Source organism: Penicillium crustosum, assembly GCF_028827405.1.
Source record: "Penicillium crustosum strain IBT 35664 chromosome Unknown utg000002l_segment0_segment0, whole genome shotgun sequence".
In the NCBI taxonomy this organism is placed as follows: domain Eukaryota; kingdom Fungi; phylum Ascomycota; class Eurotiomycetes; order Eurotiales; family Aspergillaceae; genus Penicillium; species Penicillium crustosum.
In genome coordinates, this window is record NW_026623123.1 from 3462492 (window position 1) to 3476469 (window position 13978).

The 13978-nt window shown below is 47.7% G+C and overlaps 6 protein-coding genes across 6 annotated transcripts; 3 read left to right on the top strand and 3 right to left on the bottom strand.

Moving 5' to 3' along the window:
* Nucleotides 1-145: 145 nt before the first annotated feature.
* N7487_004824 (zinc finger MYND domain-containing protein) lies at nt 146-1177 on the top strand (the record flags this gene model as incomplete). Its single annotated transcript, XM_056872571.1, has 1 exon — nt 146-1177. The coding sequence occupies one exon, from the start codon at nt 146-148 to the stop codon at nt 1175-1177; it is 1032 nt and encodes a 343-aa protein (XP_056730291.1).
* Nucleotides 1178-1565: 388 nt separating this feature from the next.
* On the bottom strand, nt 1566-1898 carry N7487_004825 (uncharacterized protein; the record flags this gene model as incomplete). The annotated part of the gene is made up of 1 exon (XM_056872572.1): nt 1566-1898. One exon carries the CDS (start codon nt 1896-1898, stop codon nt 1566-1568), a length of 333 nt encoding a protein of 110 aa, XP_056730292.1.
* Nucleotides 1899-2314: 416 nt separating this feature from the next.
* erg24B (uncharacterized protein) lies at nt 2315-3935 on the bottom strand (the record flags this gene model as incomplete). Its single annotated transcript, XM_056872573.1, has 3 exons — nt 2315-3423; nt 3503-3807; nt 3859-3935. 3 exons carry the CDS (start codon nt 3933-3935, stop codon nt 2315-2317), a joined length of 1491 nt encoding a protein of 496 aa, XP_056730293.1.
* Nucleotides 3936-4304: 369 nt separating this feature from the next.
* On the top strand, nt 4305-6002 carry N7487_004827 (uncharacterized protein; the record flags this gene model as incomplete). The annotated part of the gene is made up of 4 exons (XM_056872574.1): nt 4305-4672; nt 4757-5056; nt 5122-5248; nt 5796-6002. 4 exons carry the CDS (start codon nt 4305-4307, stop codon nt 6000-6002), a joined length of 1002 nt encoding a protein of 333 aa, XP_056730294.1.
* Nucleotides 6003-6190: 188 nt separating this feature from the next.
* Nucleotides 6191-6585, top strand: N7487_004828 (uncharacterized protein; the record flags this gene model as incomplete). The annotated part of the gene is made up of 2 exons (XM_056872575.1): nt 6191-6316; nt 6433-6585. 2 exons carry the CDS (start codon nt 6191-6193, stop codon nt 6583-6585), a joined length of 279 nt encoding a protein of 92 aa, XP_056730295.1.
* A 334-nt stretch (nt 6586-6919) lies between these two features.
* On the bottom strand, nt 6920-9780 carry N7487_004829 (putative C6 transcription factor; the record flags this gene model as incomplete). The annotated part of the gene is made up of 2 exons (XM_056872576.1): nt 6920-8948; nt 8999-9780. The coding sequence occupies 2 exons, from the start codon at nt 9778-9780 to the stop codon at nt 6920-6922; spliced, it is 2811 nt and encodes a 936-aa protein (XP_056730296.1).
* Between the last annotated feature and the right edge of the window lie 4198 nt (nt 9781-13978).

A 13978-nucleotide genomic window follows, 5' to 3' on the forward strand; every position in this document is an offset into this window, starting at 1 on the left:
TCTCACAACTCTCTTTCTTCCCCCATACCTTCTAGTCTCCAGCCTCATCAATCTACGACTTCACACCTCGGGATATCAACCCCCACAAGCAACAATCGATGAATTCGACATAGCGTTTATTACAGCCGCCAGCTTTATCTTCAATATGGCTCCGAAACCTCCAGTTGAATGCGCAAAATGCGGGACGGAAACTAAGACAATATGTTCGGGCTGCTCGCATGCACCCGAATACCAAAGCGGTGATTCCCGAGTTGTTTTTTACTGTAGCCGCGAGTGCCAGACACTAGACTGGCCAAATCACCAGGACTATTGTGAGAACATGCAGCAACGAAAGATACTGCTCCGAGCTGCCCAGGTACTGAAGGCAGCCATGCTGGCATACAGAGAGACTGTATACGATGTGGATCTAACTAAGATCGAATATCGAGACGGTGTCCTCTATCTCCATCAAAGTCAAAGATCGGTTTCGTCTCAATCCAAGCGCGGTCCTTTCCCTAATCACCTGACTGACAACATCGATCACAAGGAAGCAGCTCTCGTTAAAAGTCAATCTACAGCAGCCACGGCGCTCTTGGGTCCCTTGACCAGAAAACTACTTGGAGGTAAAAAGCCTTTCTACCCCTACTTACCAAAGCGAGCTGTGACCAATAAAAAGTTAGGTGTGCCTTTGAAAATCGAGACCATAGTCGTCAATATCGGAAGACCATGGGTTCCAACTAGGCTTGTTCCTGGTCCTGACATACACGGCGGTCCACACACGGTGTTGAAGATAGAGCGAGTCGAGAGCAATGAAACATGGATTATCGATACTACAGGCTGTCAATATGGATTCCGAGATGTGCTTGTTCCATTTGGCAAGTACATTCATGACAACGAATGTCGGATTTTGAGCGGACCTCGGATTTATGACGCATGCGAGACACAGGACTTGGACTACTTGTCAACTCTTTATGTCTTTAACAAAACAAAAGCGCAACGGCAGGATATGCGACTAGAACGACTGACCCGTCACCATTTTGCTGTCTTCGTTTATATGAGTGTGTATGATGACTTCCTTATGGGCTTTGGCGCTGACTACAAGAGAAAGTTCGATCACTTCGTCAATGGGCTCAAAACTCACATGGTTGATTCTATAAGGAAGGCAGGTAACGATTTCGAAGATTCTGAAGATGATTGAAGACGGAAGATTGCATATCTGGGACTATCTATTCAGTTATTTAATTTATTTCAACCTTATGATTCACTTTTGACCTCAACTATATAAAGAATTGCCCTTGTAAGCTCCTCTACTTGACTACTGTTGTGGAATTAACAGCAAGAAATAACCTGGGAACCCGAAATTAATTGTAACGAGCAACATAATCTATTCAATTAGTTTATATATATCACTTAGAATCATCTGGGGTCTTGTGCACTGTTCACGTCCTCACAGCAGGGGCATCCATGGATGTTTCTTTGATGACACTCACACAATATACGTAGCCTTAGGCATCAAGGTAAAGTCAACCTTCCCACCTTGGGAAGGTTCGAACCCTGGAAGCACGAATTTACTGATCTGCAAGACATCAAAGGACACCATCCCACTGCGTAAGTGGATTGGCTTTGAGCAAGACGAACACCGTCACATCAGCATCGTGGAGTACAGCCCATCCGGACAACCACGTCGGGTCGGCGATGGAACTGGAATACAGGGGCGGTTCCAACAGAGTGTTGGACAGACAATGAGTCCTGTGTTTGGTTCGCTGCGCTATGACCTCGCATTCGCCGACTTTGAGATCTATACGCACTCTTATTAGCGCAACTCCAACGCTATCATCATGGATGCGCAGGGAAACATCGAGACGGTCGGTGGGCTTGAGGCACCGTGGGTTCTGGAGCACCAGTTTCAATGTACTCATTGAATGGTGAATGGCTAGCGATCTAGAGGATGACTTTGGGAACCTATTGGAGCTCCATATCATCAACCCGAAACTGCTCAAGAACAACGAGTTACCAATTGGTATATCGGTCTCGCTTTAGCTTCTAGCGTTACTTCAAATCTAGAATAAAACAATAACTAGAAGTGTCTCCTGATAAGAACTTGCAGAGTAGACTTTGCATTTGCTATCTTGTTCTGTCGAATTTTCCTGCGACGACAAATTTTAACGATGGCCAACTATGGAAGATTGTAATCCAAAAAGTGCGCCTATCATAAAGGGGTTCACAAGTCAACCTTGGGAAATATTAGGGATGAAAATAATGTACAATAATAAGGCATGGAAGTAAATCCAAAGGGAGAAACAACCTATGAAAGAAGTTTTTTAATGGAAATCTCTCAGTAGATTCCAGGAATGATGCGGCTGCGAACGATGGAGGTATAACGCTTCCAGTCAGCGCCATACTTCTTCTCGCACTTCTCCTCATCACGCATCTCACGGTGAATCAATAAGACACCAAAGTAAAGCATGTAAAAGTATGTGAAGATCATACCCCAGCCACGGATTTCTGGGGTCTGCACGGCTTGCTTCTGGACAGCGCCACTGGCTGGGTTGATGCTCTCGATGAGGACGTATCCCGCAACGCCAGTGGGCAGGCAGTAGGCCCACGACATTGTCCAATCACCCAGGTAGTTGATGTGACGCGCCAGACCCCACCAGCCAGAGGTCATCAGTTTGGATCCAGCGGCAGTTTCGATGTACTTGATGTTCTTCACGCGGGGGTCATTGGGATTCGTGCGGAAGCGATTCTTCTGGTTATTGGCGCCACGGAAGATCGAATATCCAACGGCTGTGATACCCAGAACAACGGCCATACCGCTCAAGCCAAGCTCGTAGGGGAAGACAGAGAGATACCGGGTCTGAATGCTATACACATGAGGAACCCAAGCCACATCGCCGAAAGACAACATGAATCCAAATCCGTCCATGATTACATCCATGGTGGTCATGATTGCTGGTTCCATGTACAGCGCATCCAGAATATAAAACGCCTGGAAAATAGTAACCAGCACAATCGAGTCGGTGATGTAGCCATAAGTTCGGTACTGGTGGGCCACGTTGGACAAGTTCAGAATTGTCCATCCAAGCAAGCCTGGTCTCATCTCCATGAACACCTTGATATCAATGGTGCGCGATGCCTCGCTAACAAATGGAATTGGCAAGCGAACACGAGGGTTGAGTTCACGACCGATGAAGAAGTCGTAGAGCATATTGCCCGTATGGCCGCCAGGTGCCAGCTGTCGTAGGCTTGGGTTTGCCTGCCCTGGGTCTGGAACTGTGAAGCTCTTCAAATAGACAAACAGCGCGACAGAAGAAGAGATCAACAAGTTTGCTGTAATGACCTGGACGTAGTTGTCCCATAGGAATGTCCACACCACAAAGTCGGCTCCATAGAGATAAGTGCCTCCAGCGAGGCCCGAGAGGATAATGATGGCAGAGGAGAATGCTATAAAATGAAACTAGTCAGAAAAAAAACGTCCACCTGTTTGAATGCGATATGCGAAAAAGGACTGCCATTGCCATACCATTGAATTTGTACTTCAGTCGTCCTCCGCAGGCCAACACAACACCGTCTGCCTCCTGACCGGGAAGGAAGACTTGCAAGAACAGGCTGAAGGCATAGTAGCTCAGTGTCCACAGTGTAACATTGGTATCATAAAGCGCCGTGACTCCTTCCTCTGGCCAACCCACTTCGCGCTTCAATTGGTCGAGCGACAAAGTCGAGGGATTCAGCAGCGACGGCGCAGGACAACCGGAGATATCGTTGCAGACGAAAGTAAAGAGGTAGATCAGGGTTGGCAATCCAAATACAATACCGAAGGCACCTATTCTATTGAAAATGTCAGCTCAGCTTAGCTCAATTGAAGGAAGAAAGACATACGGTCCACAAAACTCATAACCGCGTTTCTCTGGCACTGGCTGCACGGGTATTTTTTTAGAATCCTTTTTGGTGGACATATTGAAGTAATGACCAATGGATAGACAGGGAAATAATCCAGGAACTACCCAAAGTGTGGGGGGAGATCCTTAAATAAATGCCTGGAGCCTTAAAAGTCGCGTACGACGTCGGATGGTGGGTGTTCCGCCAGATTTGCTCCGCATCTCCAATCACAGCGGTAGTGATGCTACGTAAGCCTCCCGAGGTCTCTCTATCTCTAGGGCTCTCTCTCTCAGGCGCTTATACACTTTACCTCCTTCACACCAATTCATACATTGCCATTTCTATCATTTTACACGTATCTTTTCCCTAGTCTCTTCACATTCCTTATTCCATTTCATTTCTTTCTACTTCCAGACTACCTTGGGTCGACCCCAACATAGCCCACCATGAAGCTCACCAGCTCCGCTCATTACTCTATGTTCCTTCTGTCCTCGATTCTCGGATTATCTAGCGCATCATATTCCTCCCACTTGGAAGATGACGCTTCATGTGTCGCTCGCTCCCCAACCACCGGGTTGTACTTTGATCTCAATGCGATCTCATTATCCCCACCTGAAATGAAGGACGGCAAACTCTCGAAAGATGCGCGGAACACCAGCTGGTTTGCCAGGGGTCATGACTACCCGGCCAATTTCACAATCAACATCTGCGCGCCGGTCATTGAGAACGTGACCGATGTGGTTGGGATAGAGTCGTCGCGGTGGAAGAACGTCAGTGCATATTACGAGCGGGATGATAAAAGATACTCCATAGGGTATGTCAGGTCTCCATCCCAACCGGTCGCACTAGTTGGATTCATGCCCTGCTTATTGTGCTAACGATTCTCGGTCATATACAGGCAACAAGCATCTGAACCTTTCTTCCGCGGCCGCAAACTCGTCCTCAATTATACCAATGGCTCGCCTTGTCCGGACGACTATAACATGGGCAGTTCCAATGCCTCTACGCGCACTAAGTCGACTGTCATGTCTTTCCTTTGTGACCGCGACGCTGCGCCGAATGTGGCTACAGCTTCCTTCGTCGGCTCCATGGATGAATGCTCGTACTTCTTCGAGGTCCGTAGCTCGGCGGCATGTGGTGGAATCGCCGTGGATCCCAACGCTGGTGGTTTGGGACCGGGCGGCGTATTCGGTGTTATGTGAGCATACATTTTTGCCTGTTGGGAAAACACCCAATGTAATCCATGCTAACCCTGTCCTCTAGTATGGTGATTGCCATCGCCGTTTATCTGATTGGTGGCTGCGCCTACCAGCGAACAGTCATGCATCAACGTGGCTGGCGCCAGTGCCCAAACTTCAGCCTGTGGGCTGGGGTGTTCGACTTTGTTAAAGTAAGTATCCTATTATTGATCCCATGTTGGCCTCGTCGCAAATTTAGATATGGCAAGTTCGTGTCGCATAAGTTTCGGGATTCAAATGTGACCGGACTACCTGTTTCAAGGATGGATTGAACTCTCTCTAGCTGGCCTAGAAACCGATCGCTTCGAGAGAGACGGTCGCGGTTTGCCTGTTCCATTCATCTCCTTGTCTCTTGTCGGGCATAGATCATTGTTCTTTTTTTTTTTTTTTTTTTTTTTTTTTGCCATATTATATCTTTTGATTGAGCTCTTTGGGCCTTCCGACACCTGTGATGATCACAGCGTGTACATTTCCATATATTTGACAAGATGTCTTGATTTATGCAAGTGAACTGTCCCTTGGGTACTTGTCAATGGACGTGTCACTTCATCTTTGGGATCCTTCCATAGTCACTGCTCCTCTCTTGTTTCATTAAACGGACAATTTGTTCTATTGCATGTACTTAAATGATCGATTGCAGTTGCGAGCCGCATTGTCTGGAACGTGACGCTGACCACTTCTTTCTTTCTACACCAACAGGACATGTTCGTGATTATCCTCTCCTCGCTAGGAAACCTCTTCCGTTGCAAGGGATCCCCCGCAGGCGACGGCTACACCCGTGCGGACTCTAATGGCCGTGGTGGATTCATCGGCGCCATCGGGGGACGGGGAGGACGCGGTCAGGGCCGTGACGTGGATGCCGAGAACAGGCTCATAGATCAACTGGATGAAGAGTGGGATGATTAGTGGATGGTTACTTTTACTTTCTTTTCTCTGGTTTCCCTTGTCTTATAACGACTTGTGTTTCCCATACCCTTTCTCTACACTCCTTTTTGTCCTGTGACAACTTTTTATTTCTCGGATTATTCAAGGAATAAACTACGATACCTTTTTGCTTGTCTGATTGTTCGTAATGCAAATGGCAAATGTTTTCCATGTTATCCACGTACACATTCTGTAGCCGTTTACCTACCTCGCCAGGATATATATATCCACATTTGACATCATATCCTATCTCAATTCATTCGCGTGGGCGTACAGCGAGCTCACACACGACTAGGGTTACGACTAAATTATAAAATAAGCTGTCACATTATACCTACCAACTTTAATTGCACATACTTACACTGTACAGCATAGTTAGTTGATCCTATTTCTAGGTGGGTCATGCTCATAGATTGCTAAGCGAATATATACTCCACAACGCATTGCTAACCATACAACTAGCATCATTGGTCTAGTGGTAGAATTCGTCGTTGCCATCGACGAGGCCCGTGTTCGATTCACGGATGATGCACAACAATTTCTTTTTTGCAACTTCTTCTGCTGAATTTATTTTGGCGTTGGGAGAATCGATTTTTTTTGTTAGGGCATTGGAAACTTTTACGAGACTGTGATGTCTACCCGAGGAAATCAAGCTATTAGATATAGATATTCTTCAGAAAACCTGCTTAAAGAGAAAGGGATATACACGTAGCAGACGATATAATAATATTTACACAAATCAACACAAATGGGGGGATAATACGGTAGCGCAAAAAGTAACAAACCCCAGCTCCAAATGTCCGACTCCAAGCTTTTGTAATCACCGCAAAGAAAACTCAAACACCACGTAGCACATGGCAGTCGTTGGGAAAGCATTAACTGATGAAAAAAATACCCGATCATGGCCGTGAGACTTTCATATCCGAACCAGATAAACCAAGATCATATGCGCTTAAAGGCATACCCACAGCGCCGCCAAAGCCAGACATATGCACAGAAGGGTCCCCGGATGGTGTGCCACCACGATTGCTCCCAGGTATGGGAGCCGGAGCTTGTGGTGAGTTTCCACCGCCAACAGGGTCAAGATTGAAGGGGAGGAACCACGCGCTGGGCTGGTAGAACTCGCCCATTCCAGCAGGGGCACCCGGGTCCAGATGGCCCGTGAACAAGGTTTGATCTGGACTTTGTGTTTCAACGCCATTGAGCGGTGGGATTGGAGGATTGTTTGGGACGAATGAGGTGGGGTCAAAGTCAGAAAATGAACCGTAGACGAATTGCCGGTCTAGTTGCGGCAATTGGTCTGGTGGGATGCCGAAGTCGAAGGGTGGTTGGCCGAATGACATTGGCCGGGATTGTTGGAGCATGGATGGTTGTGGGAATGCACTGCCTGGAACACCCGGGGTGTTTCCCATGGTCACTTCCATCATTGACTGGGGTGAAGTCTGGTCCATACCCGGAGCTCCATCTGATAGTTTGCTGTTCTTGCGAGATCGTGATTTACGGGGTTGACTCGGCTGTGGAGTAGGCGAAAGGCCAGCAAAGAAATCTTCTACGCTCTGGAGGTCTGGTTTTTGGCCCATGACTGCGTCTTCGCCCGTTTCTTTGTTTCGAGTATCGGGGTCCTCCCAATGTACTCTTGACACTCCATGCGGATACTTGTCGAACCAGTCACCATATTGGAACATGGGTGTTAGGGATGCGCCATTCTGAATTGCCACAGAGCCCTTGATAGCTGCATCGGCAAATTGCCGATACCGATCCTTGGCACTTTCAACCATATAGTGGAACATGCCCCAGTACTTTTTCATTTTATTGAGATAGCGGTACGTATGCCGGAGGTTCTCTTTCGACCGTGCCTCCAGCTGGACGTTCTTCGAGAAGATTCCCCAGATGTGGACTGTACTTGCCGAGTAAGCGCAGTACCCAGCAAAAGGAACAGTGAGGGGATAGGCTGAAGCTCGATCAAAAAGCACTGAAATGTGATGCGCTGCTTCCACCGCGGCCCGACCTGCATTACTGAGGAAGGACTTGGGCATATCTCTTGGTGGACGCCCCCCCGGAGACAAGGGAATGGCGAACTGGTTGAGAAACAGCATATTTTGATGTATGATGATGTGGAGGAAAATGAACTGATTTGCAATCTTCTCCGCTGCGTGGATTTGAAGATTCTCGTAGGTGAAGGTAAAAGGTGCTGGAAGAGACGCAGAGAACTCCTCAATTTGCCGCTTAAGCTGCGTGTACCCTGATTCTGGATGCCAAAGTGGATGTGCGTCCTTTCTTTTCCCACCCAGATTCAGGTAGTCGACAATGCGCCCCCAAATGACGATAGCGCGAATAATGTAAGCGGAAACACCCATGTTTTCTTTAGCATTAGATAATTGGCCTGAATCCTCAGGCACAGGATTAATGATATCGCCGTCAAGATCTTCTGTTGGACCAGGTATTTCCATCTGGAAGTGAGGTTCCTTGATAGGAAGCTGGATTTGTAGGAACTTTTCATTCCCAATAGGTGGCCGTTGACTTCCAGAAGAGTTATACCGATCCATCAAGTAACATGCCCACATAGTCCGGCGCCGAATTTCTCGATCAGTGAAGCTCAGCTGTGAGCTGTTGCCGTTCTTCTGACTGAGTAACGGATCCTGGTCAAGCTCCTGGTGGAGCTGTAACGCGTATGCCATCCGCAATGCTTGACCCCCAAAAGACCAACTTCGCCCACCATGACAGGTTCCAAACTCATGAAGGCCAAGAAGCAAGAAAACAGTAAGAATGGTAATGTTAGGCTCATCATGCCGGCTCAGAGCGATGGCCGCAGCGGGATTAGCCCAGTTTTCTCCACGTAAAAATGGTGGATCCGAGTTGAGCTGAGGGTGTGTGGAGAATCGCGCAGATACGGCACAGACAGCAAGAATCAAGACAGGGGGATCGTGCCTGCTTTAAGCCGTCGCATAAAGCTGGGTTTGTGTAATAGGAGATATGACTGCCCATAGACACAATCAAAGAACACCTCCGCAAGATGCTCCTGAATCTCTAATGAGGGCAAAAACTCGGCTCCTTCGGTGAGAAGCCCAGTCCCATCGGTGGATTTGATTTCACGGTTTATTGGGAACGTCTCGTGTGGTGGCCGGCCGTTTCCACGAGTCCATTCTTCCATTTCTGCCGCAAATGCCTCCTCTGCGTTTCGTTTCTTTTGTGCCTTAGACGGCTGAACCGAAGCGGAAGGCTTGACAACCGATCTTCCAATAGAGAGCATATCTCTCGTCTCCTCCTTGGGTATCGTCTTGATTACGCGATCTTCCATCCTCTTCAATCGCTTGTCCAACATAGCCATATAATCCGTGCGCGGCGCCGCCTTCCGTGTAGTAACTTTATACACGCAAGGAATCCTCGAGCGCGTGCAATGTTTGCAGGCGGGCTTCTCGCCCGAGCAACGGATTTTCTTGCGGCGGCATGCGATGCATGCTAGTGGCAGGCGCTTCCGCTCCTTCCCAGCCTTGGTCTTCATTTCGCTCCAAGCCGGTTTATCGTCCTCGTTTATATTTTCAAAATTGGACGGGCCGTTGCCGGAGTCGTCTCGTTGGTCTAGCGTGCCGTTGTCCGGGCCTACCGCGGGGTCGACCGTTTGTATGCTACCAGGGTCACGGGAACTTGCATGGCTTTGAGTATCAAAGTCTTCAAGAGCTGCTGCCGCCTCCTCCTGGCCTAGGTCAAAGCCGACACCAGGGGTTTTCGATGGCGATTCGTTGGAATCGGGTTGGATCATGACGGGTGCGGATACCCCAGGAGCCAGGCCCGAAGCATCCTTCGGCACGGTCGGGAACAAAAGAAGGCGCTTCCGATATGGAGGGCGTGTTTGATTCCGGGGTAGGTCCTTTTTGGGTGGGGGGTTGGAGGCCGAGAAAGCGGGAGAATGTCTGGATTGAGGAGAAAGTGAAGTTGAAGGATGACAGAAATAGACGGATACGACAATGTATGGTAAATCTGACATATGTAAATTCTCTAACTAACTAAAATGACAAGATCCGCTCTTTTCCAATCTCGGCGGACATAGCTGATTAAGCAATGTATGTATTTTTGTATGGTACCGTTATCATGACGGTCCATTGATTTCCCGGTTTGTAAAGACCTGGTAATTTCAGCATGCATAAATGCATAGTACTTGACACACCCCCCCAGTTCTTGAAGCTATTCAAAGCTCTCAAGGACTGCCTTTCTTCCAACTGTTTCGCAGCTGCTTCGCAACCGCTTCGCAAATGATTCGCAAGTGATTCCAACTTACCTCACCTGTCTCCTCACTGATCTCGGCTCAAATCGTCGATTTATGCAGTTTCCGCAAAACAGCCTCTGTTCTCAGAGGTCATGTGACGAATCATGTGACCTACGTCCCTCATTCCAACCAACTCTCTGAAGTGTCCCTGCTTCTGCTTCGTCAGAGCTTTGGTGAGCCCATCTGCTGGCATCGCAGCAGTTGGTACCCAGTCCACATATACTCGACCTGCGCTAACTTCTTGCTTCATCCAGCATCGATTGATGTCAACATGCCGGAGCTTCGTATGCATCGCGGCCCCTTCCTTCGTCAATAAATCGACAGTTTGCTGGTTGTCACACATGATGGATAGTGGGTGATCTGGTTCGAAGCCTAGTGCATTAAGCACTCGTCGCCACCACTGTACGGTTTTTCCTGCCTCTGCTAAAGCTAGTAGTTCGGCCTCGGTAGTCGATGTGGTGACAGTCTTCTGCTTAGTGGCCTTCCAATCGATTGGGCCACCATATAACTTGCAGATATACCCTTCGGAGCTCTTTCGATCTTTATGGTCTCCGAACGACGCATCGCTTGCAAATTCAACTGATTTCGCCGCCATCGTCAGGGTCGTATCTCGATTTCTAGGTTGTTTGTTTGGTGTTCTGATGCCGTATTCAATGGCCCAAAAGCGTGTCTCATAGAGATACTGTATGATGCGATCGACTGCATCTATATGCTTTGGTCCTGGATTTGTAAGGAATTCAGCCACTTTGGAGGTTGCTTTTGCAGCATCTACCCGGGTAATGGTGGTGGCATACTGCGCAGATCCAACCTTGGCCTGGAAACCATGAATCTGTTGCGGTGATGCCACCCCATCATAGGGTACTAGAGGCTCAATGCTCAGTGGGGACCCTATTTTTCTCTCTGTGACGAGATTGTATTTGTGTGCCATGCTCTCGATGTAGCTATCTTGGCATAACCAGAGCTTCTTCTGCTCTCTATCACGTATAATACGTATATTCAAGAACCAGCTTGCATCCAGTTCTCGAAGCTCCCATTGCTTCTTTAGATTTTGATCTAGTAAAGCGGCTTCTTTAGCCTGTTTGGGGTGATTGACGATGATGATATCGTCCACGTAGAAAAAGACAATAATGCCTTTGGTTGTAAAGATGCATGGATCTTCTTCCACTGGGGTAAGGCCTAGTTTTACTAGCACCTTTGTAGCTTCTTGCTGCCAAAGCCTTGGTGACATGCGCAATCCGTAGAGGGCTCTATGCAGGAGCCAGCACTGATTTAGTGCTTCGAAGCCTGGTGGACACTTGGTATAAACCTCGCTTTCTAGCATTGAATTCAGGAATGCGGTAACCACATCTCTCTGAATCATATCTAGATCAAAGGCGGCAACTAGTGCGAATACTGCTCTCGCTGTTTTGACAGCTAGTGTAGCAGCTCTCTTTTCTTCAGTTGACATCCACTGTAGATCTCCTCTCACGCAGATTCTTGCTTTGAACTTCTCGAGCATACCATCTGCATCAAATTTGTATGTAAATACCCACTTCAATGGCAAGATCTGGGTGCTCTTTTTGTTCGGTAATGCAACCTGAGAGAAGGTCTCTTTAGCCTTTAAGGTCTCAATTTCAAACTCCGCAGCTGCCTTCAATTGCGTGGCAAAGGGATGGATTTTTAGCTGCTTCCAGTTCTCTGGTGGTGGAGGCATCTGATCTCTATGCAGTCTGTTTTGCATATTGAGCTTCTTCGTAATACCTGTTGTAAAGGCATATAGAAGGCTTGGTGGCTCGGCTAGCTGTTTCTCGTCTAGCGATAGATATGCAGTGTAGTCTGGATCTGCCTTTGGCTTCCGTATTCTGGGGCCTGAGATGATGTTAGATTCATCAATTGACGCAGAGATCTCTCTAGTAGGCCGATCTTCTGGCTCTGGAGTAGGCGTATACTGCATCTCTTGTTGCAATTGACGCTCTATCTCTGCTTCATCTTCATCATATTGATCTCCCTCTCCCCCTTCAGCTTCGATCGACTGTATGACATTGATCGGATCTGGCGAAGATAGCGAGGTAGGAGATCTCTCATGTGGCGTACTCTCAATCGTAGCAATCGACGATAGTGCTCTTTGTGGTGAGGCTCTCTGTGGTGACATAGGGAAGCTCCCAGGGATCTGTTCTTGATCCCTTACCTCTATCATTGAGATATGTTCTACCACTGAAGCAGGGCCTGCCATTGAAGCCGGTGTTAAAGGTAAAACAGGTGTTTCCTTTAAAGGGGGGACCCTTGGTGTCTCCTCCCTACTATCTAGAGTTTGAGCTTGCTCCACAACTCTAGATTCCTGGATTTCTTCATTTACCGCCTCTGGTGCAGTACCTTGTTCTCGGTTTTCGACGTCATCATTGAGAGTTATGCGAGCAATTGACATCGGCATACGCATCTCTATGCTCAATTCTGACTGCGCTTCTTCCATTGAGAGCACTTGGGGCCAGTTCTTAGCGCTTAGTCCATTTGTCATAGTACTAATTGCATCTTCTTCTTGCGGTAAAGGCTTCGTTTTAGAGTACTGTCTCGATTCATCGAATACAGCATCTCTTACAACTTCAACTCTGCCTATGCCTGCTCGCCCTTTGTATGGAAACCAGATCTTGTATAGGCTCTTTGAAACATAGCCTACAAGATAGCCGATCTCTGCTCTCGGAGCCATCTTGTTAGATTGTACTCTCTTCAGAAGCCTTGAGTACGTTAAGCACCCATATAGCCTCATATTCGACAGGTTGACAATTTGATCTTTTAAGCCATCTGGAGCCGCATAGCGCATCAATTCCTTCCATGGTATGATCCACTTACCATCCATCTTTGTAGGGGTACGATTCATCATATATGCAGATGCATACATCGTCTCTGGCCATAGATTGTGGGGTAGGTTCGTACCATTGAGCAATGCTCTGCCGTTCCTTACTATCATGCCTCCAGATCTCTCTGCTGGTCCATTCATCTCTGGCAAGCCAGGTGGTGCATGCTCAATGGTACACCCTTCGTCTTCAATCATAGATTCAACCTCATTGCCGGCGCTTCTCTCATTATCATAATGAAATACCCTGATCTCGATTTTCAACCAGTTTCGGATCAATGCTAAGAATTTACGAACTGCCATCTGACACTCGCTCTTCTTTATATGGGTAAATACGAAGTGACACCTTATTCCATCGAGATAGAAGTGCGTCATCCATATATGACCGTTGTAGGCAGGCTGGTTTTGTACTAGATCGAAGTGTACTCTCCCTAATATACCATATGCCTGGCCTATCTTCCGGCGAGAGATTTGCCTAGGTGCATCTGCCAATTGACAAGCTTCACATACCTGCATTTCTTTGCCTGGGTTGCTTGCAATAGTGATTCCTTCAGTCATCTCTGCCAGTTTGACAATTCGCGCCTTGCCAATGTGGCCTAATCGACGATGCCAGAGCTCAATTGAAGCCTCAGATTTTGGCTCCTGATTGGATTTCTTAGTGGCAAACGTCATTTCAGGCTTCAAATCTGATGCCTTTTGGGTTATAAAACCCCTTGTCTGGGTGAGCCATGATAGCTTCTGATCGTGGTAGATCTTATAGATCTGACGATGGCCATCAATTGTCTCAATGCAGTTTGCTCTGAGATTCATTAATAGGCCCCCCTTCATCATCAATCCATGAGATATCAGATTACTATGGAAGTT